The sequence below is a fragment of the Procambarus clarkii genome, chromosome 69 (genome assembly GCF_040958095.1).
Source record: "Procambarus clarkii isolate CNS0578487 chromosome 69, FALCON_Pclarkii_2.0, whole genome shotgun sequence".
Lineage (NCBI taxonomy): Eukaryota > Metazoa > Arthropoda > Malacostraca > Decapoda > Cambaridae > Procambarus > Procambarus clarkii.
The window spans coordinates 27,054,637-27,071,396 of record NC_091218.1 but is presented as its reverse complement, the minus strand read 5'-3'; the positions used below and the strand labels follow the sequence as shown (position 1 = coordinate 27,071,396).

The 16,760-nt window shown below is 42.3% G+C and overlaps 2 protein-coding genes across 2 annotated transcripts in view; one reads left to right on the top strand and one right to left on the bottom strand.

Annotated features, from left to right (window-relative positions):
* The window catches only part of LOC123772211 (GTP-binding protein Di-Ras2), a 92,444-nt gene that overhangs the window by 22,815 nt on the left and 52,869 nt on the right, over positions 1-16,760 (bottom strand). The window lies entirely within an intron of this gene.
* Positions 10,044-11,051, top strand: LOC138355901 (autotransporter adhesin BpaC-like). The gene has a single exon (XM_069311453.1). It carries the CDS (start codon positions 10,044-10,046, stop codon positions 11,049-11,051), a length of 1,008 nt encoding a protein of 335 aa, XP_069167554.1.

Here is a 16,760-nt window from a genome sequence, read left to right as displayed (position 1 = left end):
TGCCTCGTGGTACCTGATCCGTAGTACCTTCCCTGTAGTTGCCACGGATGAACTCATATATATATATATATATATATATATATATATATATATATATATATATATATATATATATATATATATATATATATATATATAAGCTAAGAACTGTTGCTCACTGTGTCCACCAGCTTTGCTCTCTATGTCGGTCTTTTGTTATCAAGTCCATTTTTCCATTAGTAAAAAATACTCAGCTATTAGCATTTTATCCCTCACTCCCCTTGCCACTGTGGCTGCTTTTTCCATGACAGTTAGGCGGGTGTGGTTGTATTTGTGTGACTCCCCCCGAGCCGTCTATTGTGTTGTGGGATTATAGACCACCACTGCCACTGTGTTTACCTCACCAGCTGTTGTTATTGCTAGTATGTCACCTGGATTTAATGTGATTGTATTTCCTTAAAACTGCAGTGTAGCTGTAACGGTTGGGCTACATCTCCTCCCCTCTCTTTCTATATTAATATCCTCCTTGAAAGATTGCATTTTCTAAAACACTTTGTCAGTGATTGGTTTCAGGCACCCTTTCTTGAAACTTTAGGCCTTTACTTGTTATTCTATTTGCATTTGTGTACATAAATATAATACTATTCATTACTCATCTCAATTGGGATCGTTTTGTTTTTACCAAAGGATAATTGGACCAGTCGTTTCATGCTCAATACTGATCAGAGAATGTGTGTGTGTGTGTTGATCTGGTTGCTCCCACCTTCATTAATGGATATCTTGTCAAGCTGGGCACCTCCACTATCTTGTTATGTTACACTCTGTTGCTTGGAGTATTGGTACTTGTTCACTGTGCCATTTACTGGATTCTCCTAGCAATTTATCTTTTATTCCCTGATTTTCTTTGTTATCTCTCTATCCACTCATTAGACATACTTTCTAATATATACTTCATTGTACTTCCCTCCATCCCTCAAATTCCCTTTTTTTCTACTAGTATATGTTACACTTGATTACTGTTCCTAAATACACTTTTCACTTGTCGATTTATTTTAGTGTGAAACATCCCTAGCTTGAATTTTGTGATGAATTCCTGTATTTTTCATTTGGGTCTATTATGTCATTTTTTCACCTGGCTCTGATAAGTTATAGATTGCCATATACTTTCCACTCTCCAATTCCTGATTCATATATTTCACAACGTGATCGATTCTTACGGCCCCTATCACCCTTAATCTGTTTTGTCTCTAATCCTTTTTGCAACTTTAGTAATTGTTTAATCTGTTCTTATTGCCTTTTTCTCGGTAACAAATCTTTAATTGTTTGATTCTCTCTTTTGCTGCTCTTCTTATTTCCGGTTTTCCCTTCCTTTTACACCACTTTTATGCAGTCCTGTTCCATGTAAGACATTAAAATTTGCCTTCCTTCTGAGATTATTTTTCCTTTAATTTCTCTACTTCAAGGTTGTCATGCAGAGTTCTTCACACCTGACAAGTTAAACCTTTATAGGTCCTCGAAGACCTCATAACTTGTCTTCCCTCTCCTAGATTATTTAAAACATCCTGTACATAATCTCTTAATAGTTCATCCATACTTTGAGTTTTGCTACAGAATTAAAAACAATGTATCTCCTCATTCCCATGTTCTTCTAATGACCTTAGCATATTCCTTTTGGTTCCATGGTTCCACAATGGGGCCTGACAGCTGAGTGGACAGCACTCGGGATTCGTAGTCTTCAGGTTTCGGGTTCGATCCCCGGTGGAGGCGGAAACAAATGGGCATAGTTTCTTTCCCCCTGATGCACCTGTTCACCTAGCAGTAAATAGGTAACTGGGAGTTAGATAGCTGCTTCGGGATGCTTTCTAGAGATGTGTAGCAAAAAGGAGACCTGTTCGAGGACCGGGCCGCGGGGACGCTAAGCCCCGAAATCATCCCAAGTAAATAGGTAACTGGGAGTTAGACAACTGCTTCGGGATGCTTCCTAGAGATGTGTAGCACAAAGGAGACCTGGTCGAGGACCGGGCCGCGGGGACGCTAAGCCCACGAAATCATCATTCTTTCTGTACCCTAAAGGAAGAAATGTATACGTTTATCTCTCAGAATGTTCGGTAATATGTTTATTGTTTGTGATGTGTGTGTGTGTATATATGAACACGTTGTACTGATCGGGGTGAGAATAGCTTGAGCTACCTCATCCCTTTGTGTGTATTTTACCTCAATAAACTTATTTCAATTTCAATTTCTCTTTCTGTAGTGCAAGGGTTCCCAACCTTGTCCTGGTCATTCCCCACTTTTTGCGTGAAATCTATATATTTCCACGTGATGTTTTCATACATTCACGCTAATTTAAATAAAAAAAAACAGTTCGTCGATAATGATTTTATTATTGACCAATTACAGTCAAATAAAATACAGGGGAAAAATAATTAGGAACTAAATTAGCGCATTTGACAGTTTCGTTTTAAAATATAAATACTCCCACTTCAATCACTGTAATGAGTTCAGCATTTTCACTCTGTTTATTTGTTGGGGTGTTGGGGACAGAGTACAACTTGGAGCACACTCAACCTGGGGCACACTCAACACTTGGAGCACACTCAACCTGGGGCACACTCAACACTTGGAGCACACTCGATACAAATCAACAGTGTGTGATAGTGTGACAAAATATATTCCACTATTTTGAAAACACAAGGAAACGTAGACTGTATATTTCGGTTCCAAACCGGGACCTTCTTCAGCAGTGAGCGAGGATGATAGCTGTAGCTGTCAGGTGTCCTGGGGAGAGGTGTAAGCATGGGGTAATAACCTCCGTGTTATATAATCACTCAACAAATCTGCTAACCACTTCCCTAAGTATATAAAATTAGCTTCTATTAGTTTTCATTTGAAGCCAACAGTGTTGGGGATAAATTATCCAAGAGTTATCCCAAATAATTTTGTGCTCTGTCTCATTTTCATATTTATATAATGCTGAGTTTTCTTGGTCATATCTAATATACCATTTGTGTTAGGTAATACAAGGTTCATAGATCTCTGTCTATTTCGGACATAATAAACTTTATTGTTATCATAACACAGAATCTGACGTATTTAAAAATCCGTATTACCAAACACAAAAGGTGTATTAAGATGTGACCCAGAAAACTCAGCATTATATAAACATGTAACTGAGACAGATCACCAAATTATATGTATGGGATAATTCTTAACATAATGAGATATAATCATAGCCATTCTTCCCTTCATCAGCAACTGTTCGTACACCTCTACTTGGGCTGGACGGTAGAGCGACGGTCTCGCTTCATGCAGGTCGGTGTTCAATCCCCGACCGTCCAAAAGGTTGGGCACCATTCCTTTTCCCTCCCGTCCCATCCCAAATCCTTATCCTGATTCCTTCCCAGTGCTATATTCGTAATGGCTTGGTGCTTTCTCTTGATAGTTTCCTCTAAAAGTTTGGTTACGTTTTGAGGACAACGATCCTCATTGTGCTCAAGTTATGAAATATATATTTTTGTTTTTCCGTATCCGACAGCTTATCAAATAGGAAATTTTTGCAATTGTTGCTTCTGTTCCCGGCCCTTCCCCCCCCCCTCTGGGGTCTGGACCCCTTCCTATCTATTGTACTGACTTCCGAACTATTTTTTCCTGTCATATCTACTAAACACGCACACACGCGCGCACACACACACACACACACACACACACACACACACACACACACACACACACACACACACACACACACACACACATCCATTAGGAGGTGATGTGGAGGCTGACTCCATACACAGTTTCAAGTGTAGATATGATAGAGCCCAGTAGGCTCAGGAATCTGTACACCAGTTGATTGACAGTTGAAAGGCGGGGCCAAAGAGCCAGAGCCCAACCCCCGCAAACACAAATAGGTGAGTACACACACACATACCAGGGGGGGGGGGCGATGGCTGAGTGGACAGAACGCTTGATACGTAGTCTTGTGAACCGGGGTTCGATTCTAGGGACCGGCAGAAACAAATTGGGCATAGTTTCTTTCACCCTGATGCGCCTGTTACCTAGCAGTAAATAGGTACCTGGGAGTTAGACAGCTGTTACGGGCTGCTTCCTATGTGTGTGTGTGTGTGTGTGTGTGTGTGTGTGGGCCCGTGTGCGTGTGTGTGTGGGCGCGTGTGCGTGTGCGTGTGTGTGCGTGTGTGTGTGTGTGTGTGTGTGTGTGTGTGTGTGTGTGTGTGTGTGTGTGTGTGTGTGTGTGTGTGTGTGTGTGTGTGTGTAGAAAAAATATAAAAATTAGTTAGTAATTGGTATCAGTTGATTGACAGTTGAGAGGCGGGCCGAAAGAGCAGAGCTCAAGCCCCGCTAGCACAACTAGGTGAATACAACTAGTTGAACGCACACACACACACACACACAGCCTCAGGAAGCAGCCCGTATCAGCTGTTTAACTCCCAGGTACCTATTTACTTCTAAGTGAACAGTTGCATCAGGGTAAAAGAAATTCAGCTATTTGTTTTTGTCTCGGCCGGGAATCATATCTCCCGTAACTCTTCTGTCTTCTAGGGACATTAGGTTTATTTCCAGTAGCATTTCCTCATTACTCATACCTCTCACCTCTGGGAGTAGTCTGGTCGCATACATCTGAAACTTTTCCAACTTCGTTTTGTGCTTGACTAGATATGGATTCCACACTGAAGCTGCATAGCACAGGATTGGTCTGACATATGTAGTTCTGAATTATTCTTACACAAGTTTCTAAAGTCAGTTATGTTGACCAACCTAGCATATGCCGCTGATGATATTCTATTGATGTGGGCATCAGGAAGGATGAGTAGGTTTGATGTGATATCAACACCTAAAACCTTTCTTCAGGATTCTTGAAGAGTTTTAATCTCCCAATTGCTTTCTTCAGGTATCTAGCGTCCGGCTTCCTACTTCTTACACCAGTTTTCATTTCTTTACACTTTGTTTAGTTAAACTCAAGTAACCATTTGTTGGACCATTCCTTCAGGTTTGTCCAGGTCATTTTGTAGTCTCCTGCTCTCTTCCTCTGTCTAAATCCTTTTCATAATTTTAGCATCATCAGCATTGAGAAGAATGAGACGATACCATCTGGAAGATTATTTACATAAACAAAAGTACAGATTCCTGTGGTACTCTACCGGTGACATCTCGCCAATCTGACGTATTCCCCCCTCACAGTAAACAACGTAACTCGTTTTCCGTTATATTCTATAATTCTATAATATTATAGACATTCTCTTATTCAGCCCAGCAGCACCTGACCTCTTACTCCTGCATGTTTCTCCAGCCTATGCACCGGCTTCTTAATGGGGAACTGTGGCAAAGGCTTTCTGACGGTACAAGAAAATAGTAGTCTGCCCACCTTGCTCTGTTTTTTGGCCTGGTCATGGAATTCTATTAAATCTGTGAGGCACGACTTACTAACCCTTAACCCGTGCTGCTGCTGGTAGTGTGTTAAACAGCACCTTCCCTCCCAACGTCCTATACAAGCTTATTTCTCGCGATCTTCCCCATCACCTTGCATAGTATGTGCGTGTGTGTATGTTTGTCTTACGAGCCTAACAAGAATCAAAGATTTCTCTCTGTCTCTCTGTCTCTCTCTCTCTCTCTCTGTCTCTCTCTCTCTCTCTCTCTCTCTCTGTCTCTCTCTCTCTCTGTCTCTCTGTCTCTCTGTCTCTCTGTCTCTCTCTGTCTCTCTCTGTCTCTCTCTCTCTCTGTCTGTCTCTCTCTGTCTCTCTCTCTCTCTCTCTCTCTCTCTCTCTCTCTCTCTCTCTCTCTCTCTCTCTGCGATCACACATTCTCTGCTCTACGGGCCCCTACACTGGCATGTGCAGACATCCAGGAGCCGCCGGGTATTAACCCAAGCCGCCAGAGTTCAGCCATCGCGTCCATTATCGACGTTTGTGCGCACTGCTTCAAACAGGCCGCCGCGCGTGACGTATATCCCCACCAGGACTCTTGTTGTGGTCGTGACGTCACACCCCCACCCGCTATATGACAGCTATCCCTCTTCAGCTAATTGGTTTTACTAGAATGGAGAGCATCCAAGAGCGCGCGTGCATGGACTAACTGCGGAGGTTGCGTGGGCAGATTTCCCCTGTAAGGGGGTGCAATATCTGGTTGAGAAGGGGGGTGGAAACCTGGCATTGTCGAGGCTGGGCCCCGCGGGAGACCTTTGTTTACAGAGGTTCAGGCCTCGGGGGGATGAGGCCTGCACTATGGAGGGGGGGACTAGGGAAGGACGGAGACCAGGAATGAAAGGGAGGGAAAGAGAAATGAAGGCAGTGGGAGAGTAACGAATAAAGAGAAGGCTAAAGAAACGAAAATCATAAATGGTCACAATAATAATAATAACGTTTGTCTTAACAATCAAAAGTTAACACATTTACCCGTTTTAGATTAGTTTAATTAATGTGTAATGACGTCATTACTGTTGTTTTTAAGCTGAGCAATTTGCATTTGTTGTGAACTAGTTAAATATAGTTTTTATTTGTCTATTATGCACCCCATACCCAGAGGTTAGGGGTGAGGGGAGTACCCCACACGGAGTGGGCGGGAGGAGGGAGAAGATGGGGCACCTCACACCCATCCTGTGGGCGGGGAAGGAAGACCAACATGCAATGGAACAACCATTCTTATTGGTCAGCTTATAAATGGCGATCACTGTTTCCCTATTGGCGAATAACTGGAAAAAAAACTTCTCTGAATGGCTGACCGCGCACAAATGGCTTGACCAATCAGCAGCAATTACTACTTAATAACCTCGAAAAGACTATTCTAAAATTCTCGTTGTTTTCTGTGATAAACGCGATAGATAGCCGCATTACTCGATAATAACAATGCTTCATTTTTTGGTAAACAGCAGATGCATCAAGGCGAACCCGAACACAAATGGCGTGTTTCTTTACAAAATCATGTGATTTATACGTTCATCCCTGGAGATAAAAAGGTCTGTAAATGCTATTCTGGGAGGGATGAAGCGCATTTGTGGGGATCCCAGTCTCTCTGGTGGACCATGCGCCTCGCTGGAGTGTGTTCTCCCAGTCTGCGAAATTGTTATTTGCAAATATGGCTCAGAGAAGAAAGAGAATGAGAAAAATCTCTTATATGACAATATATTCTGTATAGGCAGACGATGAGACGCATTAACGTGGCTGAAGTTTGTCTTTCTGGAACGTTTCGGTCCGTCCTGGACCAGTAACAAGTCAATTGTGATATCCATTATCACACTCGACTTGATAATGGTCCTGGACGGACCGAAACGTCGTCGTCTCTTCGTCTTCTGGTGTTGGGGTTTGGTCATCTTATTCTGTATAGCTTTTTGGGGGAAGAATTATTGTTCAGTTATTATTAATGGTGGTGGTCGTGCTGGTTCTAATTACACACACGTCTAAGTACTGCATTTAGTGTTTGAATGTTAATGGGCGGGACCCGGGTTTATTGTTCGTTTGTCTCCCTCCCTCTCTCCACATTCTCTCCCTCCCTCTCTCCCCATTCTCCTCCCCCCTCTCCCCATTCTCTCCCCCTCTCCACATTCTCCCCCCCCTCTCCCCATTCTCTCCCTCTCTCTACATTCTCCCTCCCTCTCTCCCGTTCTCATGTTGGGAAAGCATCTTCGAGAAATGTTGAATTAGACTTATTGACGTCGAATTAGTCTTATCGAAATGGGTTTTATCGACGTTGAATTGGACTTATCGACGTTGAATTGGTCTTATCGACGTTGAATTGGTCTTATCGACGTTGAATTAGTCTTATCGACGTTGAATTGGTCTTATCGACGTTGAATTGGTCTTATCGACGTTGAATTGGTCTTATCGACGTTGAATTGGTCTTATCGACGTTGAATTGGTCTCATCGACGTTGAATTGGGGTTATCGACGTTCAATTCAACGTCGATAACAGCCAAGAAATAAGTTATGAAACACAGTGGACAACCAAAGCCATATATCATTCACCATAGGACTCGTTGGTCGACTCTAATTGCCCTATGTCACTCCCCATACAATCAGACATCACCCTGCAAGGTTTAGAGAGGCTGGCGCCGAGCGTCTGGACCCAAGCTCGAACAATCGAACAAAAAACAGGAATTCTATCTCTCTTATATATACATTATCAACGTTTTTGTAGCCTATGGCATTATTCTTTTATATTTATCTTCAGATAACTGTTAATAAAGTCCACTCACTGTGGCGTAAATTTTCGTTTAGTCTCTGTTTCTCTCTCTCTGTCTGTCTCTCTTTCTCTCTCTCTCTCTCTCTCTCTCTCTCTCTCTCTCTCTCTCTGTCTCTTTCTCTGTCTCTCTCTGTCTCTCTCTCTCTGTCTGTCTCTCTCTCTCTCTCTCTCTCTCTCTCTCTCTCTCTCTCTCTCTCTCTCTCTCTCTCTCTCTCTCTCTCTCTCTCTCTCTCTCTCTCTCTCTCTCTCTCTCTCTCTCTCTCTCTCTCTCTCTCTCTCTCTCTCTCTCTCTCTCTCTCTCTCTCTCTCTCTCTCTCTCTCTCTCTCTCTCTCTCTCTCTCTCTCTCTCTCTCTCTCTCTCTCTCTCTCTCTCTCTCTCTCTCTCTCCTCTCTCTCTCTCTCTCTCTCTCTCTCTCTCTCTCTCTCTCTCTCTCTCTCTCTCTCCCTCTCTCTCTCTCTCTCTCTCTCTCTCTCTCTCTCTCTCTCTCTCTCTCTCTCTCTCTCTCTCTCTCTCTCTCTCTCTCTCTCTCCTCAACTTTCTATGCCCCTTTCCCATCCCTTCGCTTCACGATGATAATTACCACAAATTCATGATGGTAATTAGTGTTAATTAATTAATGAATGAGTTTGTCACATTAGAGTGACTGCAGATGACGCATGAATGGCTCGGCAAATCTAGCAGTGCTCACCTAAGAGTGCTTGCTGGCCGAAGGGATTGAGTCTGTGGTCAGTTGCTTCACATTCTTGTATCTAGTTCGATATTCCCAAAATTCCCTGAATGTCATAGTGTTGTTGTATCTACTAGAAAAGCTGATGATTATATTGGCATCAAGAACATCTTTGGTGTGTTCTGTGGTTTTACTACACGTGTAATGACTCTCATGGGGGAATAGTTCTATATTTTCTTCTCACGCACACTTCTCTGTCATTCTCTATTGATTTCTCTGCACGTGATCCTCTGTCATTCTCGGGAGGGTACCTCACACATTTCCCTTTCATTCCCAGTTGAGTTCCTCACACACTTTCCAATATTATCTGTTGAATACCCCCCCCCCCCCACGCATTTTCCCGTCATTTTCTGTGAATATGTCCTTTATGATCTCAGTTTTATCATCTGTTCTTTCGCTCTTGCTTTCATTCCTGTGTGTGTGTGTGTGTGTGTGTGTGTGTGGGTGTGTGTGTGTGGGTGTGTGTGTGTGCGTGTGTGTGTGTGTGTGTGTGTGTGTGTGTGTGTGTGTGTGTGTGTGTGTGTGTGTGTGTGTGGACCACCTCACCCCAGGCAAGAACTCTTTCCATATGTCCTTCGCTTGTCATGTTTTCAGCTCACAGTAAAGATGGCGGCTTTTAATTCCAACACAGAGCTTAACTTTTATTTTCATTTCATTAATGACAAAAACATAAGAAGTCACCTTATTTGGAAATGCCACCATGCAAGTGTTTAGTTATAAATAAAATCGCGACTAAGAGTGAGAGAGAGAGAGAGAGAGAGAGAGAGAGAGAGAGAGAGAGAGAGAGAGAGAGAGAGAATATCTCCCAAGCAATAATACATTTGCCGTAAGCCAAGCTATTAATATGCAGGCAATTGCTCAGAATTAATGGATGATTTTTTTAATCGCGAGGCAAATTCAAAAATACCTTTTAGTTGTACCCACTGAGAGAAGGCTGGCTGTATAGTGTGTCTGTGTTTCTCTGTATGTCTGTGTACGTGCTTGTCGTATTCTGTGTGCGTACGAACGTAATTGTGCTTGCAGGGGTTGAGCTCTGCCTCTTTGGTCCCGCCTCTCAACCATCAGTCAACTGGTGCAAGATTCCTGAGCCTACTGGGCTCTGTCATATCTACATTTGAAACTGTGTATGGAGTCAGCCTCCACCACATGGCTCACTGCAACAATAGTGTGGCACGCTGCAACAATAGTGTGACACACTGCAACAATAGTGTGACACACTGCAACAATAGTGTGGCTCACTGCAACAATAGTGTGGCACGCTGCAACAATAGTGTGGCTCACTGCAACAATAGTGTGGCACGCTGCAACAATAGTGTGGCTCACTGCAACAATAGTGTGACACGCTTCAACAATAGTGTGACACACTGCAACAATAGTGTGGCTCACTGCAACAATAGTGTGGCTCACTGCAACAATAGTGTGACACGCTGCAACAATAGTGTGGCTCACTGCAACAATAGTGTGGCACGCTGCAACAATAGTGTGGCTCACTGCAACAATAGTGTGGCACGCTGCAACAATAGTGTGACACGCTGCAACAATAGTGTGACACGCTGCAACAATAGTGTGACACGCTGCAACAATAGTGTGACACGCTGCAACAATAGTGTGACACGCTGCAACAATAGTGTGATACGCTGCAACAATAGTGTGGCTCACTGCAACAATAGTGTGACACGCTGCAACAATAGTGTGACACGCTGCAACAATAGTGTGACACGCTGCAACAATAGTGTGACACGCTGCAACAATAGTGTGACACGCTGCAACAATAGTGTGACACGCTGCAACAATAGTGTGACACGCTGCAACAATAGTGTGATACGCTGCAACAATAGTGTGGCTCACTGCAACAATAGTGTGGCTCACTGCAACAATAGTGTGGCTCACTGCAACAATAGTGTGTCATGCTGCAACAATAGTGTGTCACGCTGCAACAATAGTGTGACACGCTGCAACAATAGTGTGACACACTGCAACAATAGTGTGACACGCTGCAACAATAGTGTGGCTCACTGCAACAATAGTGTGGCTCACTGCAACAATAGTGTGGCTCACTGCAACAATAGTGTGACACGCTGCAACAATAGTGTGGCTCACTGCAACAATAGTGTGGCAATAATACCAATGCAACGAAGAAAAATAAGAACTTAATTTTTTTTAAATAGTAATAAATTATAATAAAATAATAGTAATTAATAATAATAATAATAATAATATTAATAAAAAGAAAACAGAACAAAGACGACTAATGAATCAACAGTATATTACCACACAAAAGCTCCACAACAACAACAAAAGACTCAACCCCAAAAATCAGAGCACTAGTGTGGCTTGTCTGTGACGTCAAACCCCCCATTACTATCCCCATCACCCCCCCCCCCAATCTCTCCCCCCATCCCTCCCCCTCCCCCCTACCCATCCCCCCATCCCACTCCCCCTCCCCCCCCTCCCCCTCCCTCTTTCCATCGTCACGTAATTTATCAAGGCCAACAAGGTTATTACTTTCTGCAATAGGCAGCCTTGTGTTAGTAGTCTATTGCATGTCTATTGGGTGAATTATTATGACGTTATGTTATGATAATTGTTATAAATAATATAATTGTTCTTTATAATCTCTGAGTTCTTCGTAATTGTTCTGAAGAGGTCATATAATGATGTGGTAATTGTGATGGGGCGGGGGGATGCTGGGTAGAGGAGAGAGAGAGAGAGAGAGAGAGAGAGAGAGAGAGTGAGAGAGGGGGGGGGTTCAAAGAGGGAGGGAAGACCACGATGACCTTCAACAGCGTCATCAGGTTGATGCTATTTTGTTTCTAAGAAAAACTGGGGATTTTTGAAACGAGAATAGCTCGTCCTGTTTTTTTGTTTTGTTTTTATTCTCATTATCTCCCTCTCCTCTTTCACTCTCGCTCATTCTCTCCTACTCTCTCTTATTCACTCCCTGTCTGTCCCTCTCCCTCCCTCTCCCTCCCTCTCTCTCTCTCTCTCTCTCCCTCCCTCTCTCTCTCTCTCTCTCTCTCTCTCTCTCTCTCTCTCTCTCTCTCTCTCTCTCTCTCTCTCTCTCTCTCTCTCTCTCTCCCTCTCTCCCTCACGTTTAATTGGAAGATTGATGTTCCAGAATTAATATTATGAGTTCATACAGCGCCCGACCAGAGAGACTAATCTATTTAATGAGTTGTTATTAAGAGTTATATAATGTGACCTGACACTGGATTATACACCACATGGTTAATACAACGTCTGTATATTATTTTTAAACGTCAGGAACACAATAGTCCATAAATATAACAAATATTTTTTATAACAATACATTATTGTATTTTTATAAAAAAGGACATTAAAAATGACAAAAAGGATGGCATTATTATTATTATTATTATATATATATATATATATATATATATATATATATATATATATATATATATATATATATATATATATATATATATATATATATAACTGAAAACTCACACCCCAGAAGTGACTCGAACCCATACTCCCAGAAGCAACGCAACTGGTATGTACAAGACGCCTTAATCCACTTGACCATCACGACCGGACATAATGAGGTGATAGCCGAGGCTATTTGAACCACCCCACCGCCGGCACTCGGATAGTAATCTTGGGCATAGCATTTTACCAAATCACCTCATTCTTTGGGGCACACGTGAGGAACACAAATGCGAACAAGCCTGAATGGTCCCCAGGACAATATGCAACTGAAAACTCACACCCCAGAAGTGACTCGAACCCATACTCCCAGAAGCAACGCAACTGGTATGTACAAGACGCCTTAATCCACTTGACCATCACGACCGGACATAATTCAGGCTTGTTCGCATTTGTGTTCCTCACGTGTGCCCCAAAGAAGGAAGTGAGGTGGTACTCACTTCCTTTATTATATAATAACAATAATAATAATAATACAGTATCATAAATTATTATTATCATAAATTTCTGTTGAGTTAATAATGAAGAGAAATATGTAGTAAACTAATTCAATTATATATGTATAAGTATTTATGTACAAAGTTATTTATAAAATTTGATTATATATGATCTGAATGTGTTTAAAAGTATGTAATTACATGATTATTATCAGTGACTATACCGAGCGTGATCTGGCTCTTGGACCCCGCCTCCTAGCTATTGGTGTCTGGTCTGGGGTGTCTGGGTTCGCCTTTTTAAATCTCTCGATGTTCAAATTTAACAATATATATTCATTAATACGCGTTTAACAATATATTTTTAGCAACATGTGTTAAATAACATGTATTTACCAACATATCAATCTGTTGAATCACTGAATTTGCTAAATAGAAAAGTTAAATACAATTTTCGAAAATTATTCAATCAATTTGGCAAAAAAAACAATTACCTTATGACGCAATGCAATTTTTTTTAATAATTACTGGCTAATATAAAAAAATACTCTCATCGTTAACAATAATAATGACGTAAATTAATTAATTGGGGAAAACAAATACTGGTGTAGAATGTGAGCTTAAAAAAATAAGTCGGGACATCTCTAATTAGCAATCAAAGAACAAATCCGGATTGACTGAAGTCAATCCGGATGTTAATGACGAGAACGTGTTACATATGAAGGTCACTGCTTCAGGGACAATACAAATAGATCTAAAAATGGAAAGGCTTCGCGCGCGTGTGTGTGTGTGCGTACTTACCTAGTTGTGCTTGCGGGGGTTGAGCTCTGGCTCTTTGGTCCTGCCTCTCAACTGTCAATCAACTGGTGTACAGGTTCCTGAGCCTACTGGGCTCTATTATATCTACACTTGAAACTGTGTATGGAGTCAGCCTCCACCACATCACTGCCTAATGCATTCCACCTGTTAGCTACTCTAACACTGAAAAAGTTCTTTCTAACATCCCTGTGGCTCATTTGGGTACACAGTTTCCACCTGTGTCCCCTTGTTCGAGTATCACTAGTGTTTTGTGTGTGTGTATGTGTGCTCACTTATTTGTGCTTGCGGGGAAAGAGCCAAAGCTCAACCTAGTGCTTGCGGGGGTTGAGCTTTGGCGCCTTCCCCGCAATCACAAATAAGTGAGCACACACACACACACACACACACACAACACTGGTGATACGCGAACAAGAGGACAGAGAGCAAATTTACGTTGGTGTGGAAATTAACTCACAGTACAAAGGGATAATCTGCGAAATTAAATAAATGCTTGCTGGCTTGCAGAGGGACTAGTTCCAAACATGAGACTTACGCCCAACAGCAATGTAAAGTAAACGTTGGGGAAATTTCCCTAAACACCATAATATTCTAAACAAAATTTCTTAAATCAAAGGTTATTATTACAAATAAAATAACAGTAACACTCCCTAAGCTGAACACTTTCCTAACTGAATATTTTCCTAACTGAGGCAATTGGTAATTAACTACAACAATTAATGTGGACTCTACAACTGCAATTTAACCAGAACACAGAACATTTACCTTAAATACCACAGACAGACCAGTTGCTCAGCCTTGTCCTCTGAGAGGATTACGGGCTCACCATAGCCCGTGCTACTTTGAACTGCTTGTTTCAAGTAGCGAATCTTTAACAACAACAACAACTCTGAGAGGAGGTGTCGACCTCCCACGAGGTCCCAAACAACACTGACTAACCTCTCCACACTGACCTCGTGTGAGGCTGACCCACTTTGGCTCAGTTGCCAAATTGATCCCCCAAAGATCACACGACCAAAGATCAAAGATCAGAGCCAAAGTGATCCCCATATCACACACACACACACACACACACACACACACAAATGTGTGTGTGTGTGTGTATGTATGTGCGCTCAGTTAATTGTACTCAACTGGATGTGCTTGCTGGGTCGAGCTAGGCTCTTAGCTCCAGCTTCCAAACGTTCTAAGACTCCTCTAAACAATGAAATGTTATTTCCGATGTCTATGTGACTCATTTGTGTCTTAAGTTTGTGACTATGACCCTCATTCTGCTGTTCCTAGCTTTCGACAATGCTGTTTTGTCTTCTTTGTCCACTTCCCCCTTATAATATGTGGTTCTGTTCCATTGTCTCTCCTTTCCCTCAGTGTGGAAGATCCAGTTCCCTCAGGCTTTCCTCGTAGCTCAAACTCTTCCGCATCGGAACGATTCTCGTTGTAAATCTTTGGACCTTTACAAACTGAAAAGGTCCTCATTTTCTTTGTTCTTTTTTCAGGTAAGGGTTGAAGGGCGGGGAGGCACATTGAACGGGGGGTCTTACCGTTTATGTGTATAGGGCCGTGAAAGACCTCTTGTCCAAGTTTATGAAGTACACACGGACACTGCCCAGTATGCAATATGGTGCAGTCGTTATTCTGCTAATGTGGGCTTCTGGCATTCGATTTGGAGTTATATCAACTCCCAGCCAGTTGCAAAATAATCCTCATTAGCTTGTAAATGCCTATTTTAAATTATATCAGCCATTTTTTTCAAACTACTGGAGTGTGGTCAAATCCGTTAGCAAGATATCGCACTCTACATCTGTCCTAACTCTTACCATTTGTTTGACATCTTTTTGCAAACATTGATGTGAAGGAGCCAATTTCCCTGTCAGGTCTTTGATATATTAGAAACAAGAGATAAACCCAGCACAGACTTTTGCAGACCTCCACTCGTAACTTCTCTCCCCTCTGATATCACTTTAGTAACAGAATGCTTGTTACTGACATCGACCTGTAGTTTAACGTTCCTGGTTTCCTTTTTTCGAGAGAGAAATTAAATATAAAGTAGGGACTGCACGGTGCTTCAGCTGCCTCATTTATTTTCCATGGCGATATCTTGTCTGATTCTCTAGTGGTTTTTCATATCCAGTTCCTGTAGTCGTTCCTTCTTCTGATGTCACTACCATTTCAGTGGGGCTTTCCATTCAATAATGGCTAATAGCTCGTGTGGTAGATTAGCATTCACTTTGTATGCTCCCGGAAGCTTTTGTTAAGTTCCTCTCATATAGCTGGTTATCATTCTCCGAGTGTCCTCCCTCACTACTGATAAGTCTGATCATCTGGTCGTTCAGTCATCTTCCACCTGATATGACTAAGGTCCCAAGCAGGCCCTTGCTTCCTTTGTCTCATCACAGTCGACTTGATAATAGTCCAGGACGGATCGAAACGTCGTCGTCTCTTCACTTTCTAGTGTGTGGTTTGGTCAACATTTTTCAGCCACGTTATTGTGACTCTTCATCTGCAGAGTTTCTCATGATTAGGAGCGACGGTCTCAGTTTTGAAATGTGTTTGCCACCTCTTGGAGGATATTTATGCATGCTCTATTAGAACATTTTGAATTCTTTCCTTAGCCTTCTATGGCTCTCTGGGAGGTTGTAAATCACAGCCACAACCACTCTTACCATTCAGCAAAATGATTCCTACAATGTAGTCCTTGTAGTTGTGTGCTGCCTCTAAAGAAATACCTCTATAGATTCAGTTTCCTTTGACCAGCAGTGCCACACCACCTCCTCCTCTGTAAAGTCTTTCACTTTCCATTATCTAGTATTTTCTTCAGAGTATTACATTGCTAATCATACCAGATAATTTGGTCTCCATTGATGCTATCACATCAGGGATTGTGTCCACAGTTCCTCTGCTTTATTTGACAGTCCATCAACATTTGTGTACGAAAGCTTCAGTCGTCATTGTTGTTCTGTGTTCTGGGAGTGTGCTTTCCAGTCAGGGGCTGGGAGATCATGTTGGATTTGGGTCAACTGGAACATAGGGTCTAGAAGTTTATTTAGAATGTGGGAGAGAGCAGGGGTGGGTGGATGTCAGTGAGGCAGTGGGCTGGAGTGGGGAATAGTGAGGTGAACTGGGATTTGAGGGACTTGGGAAATGGGGATGGGACGTGGTG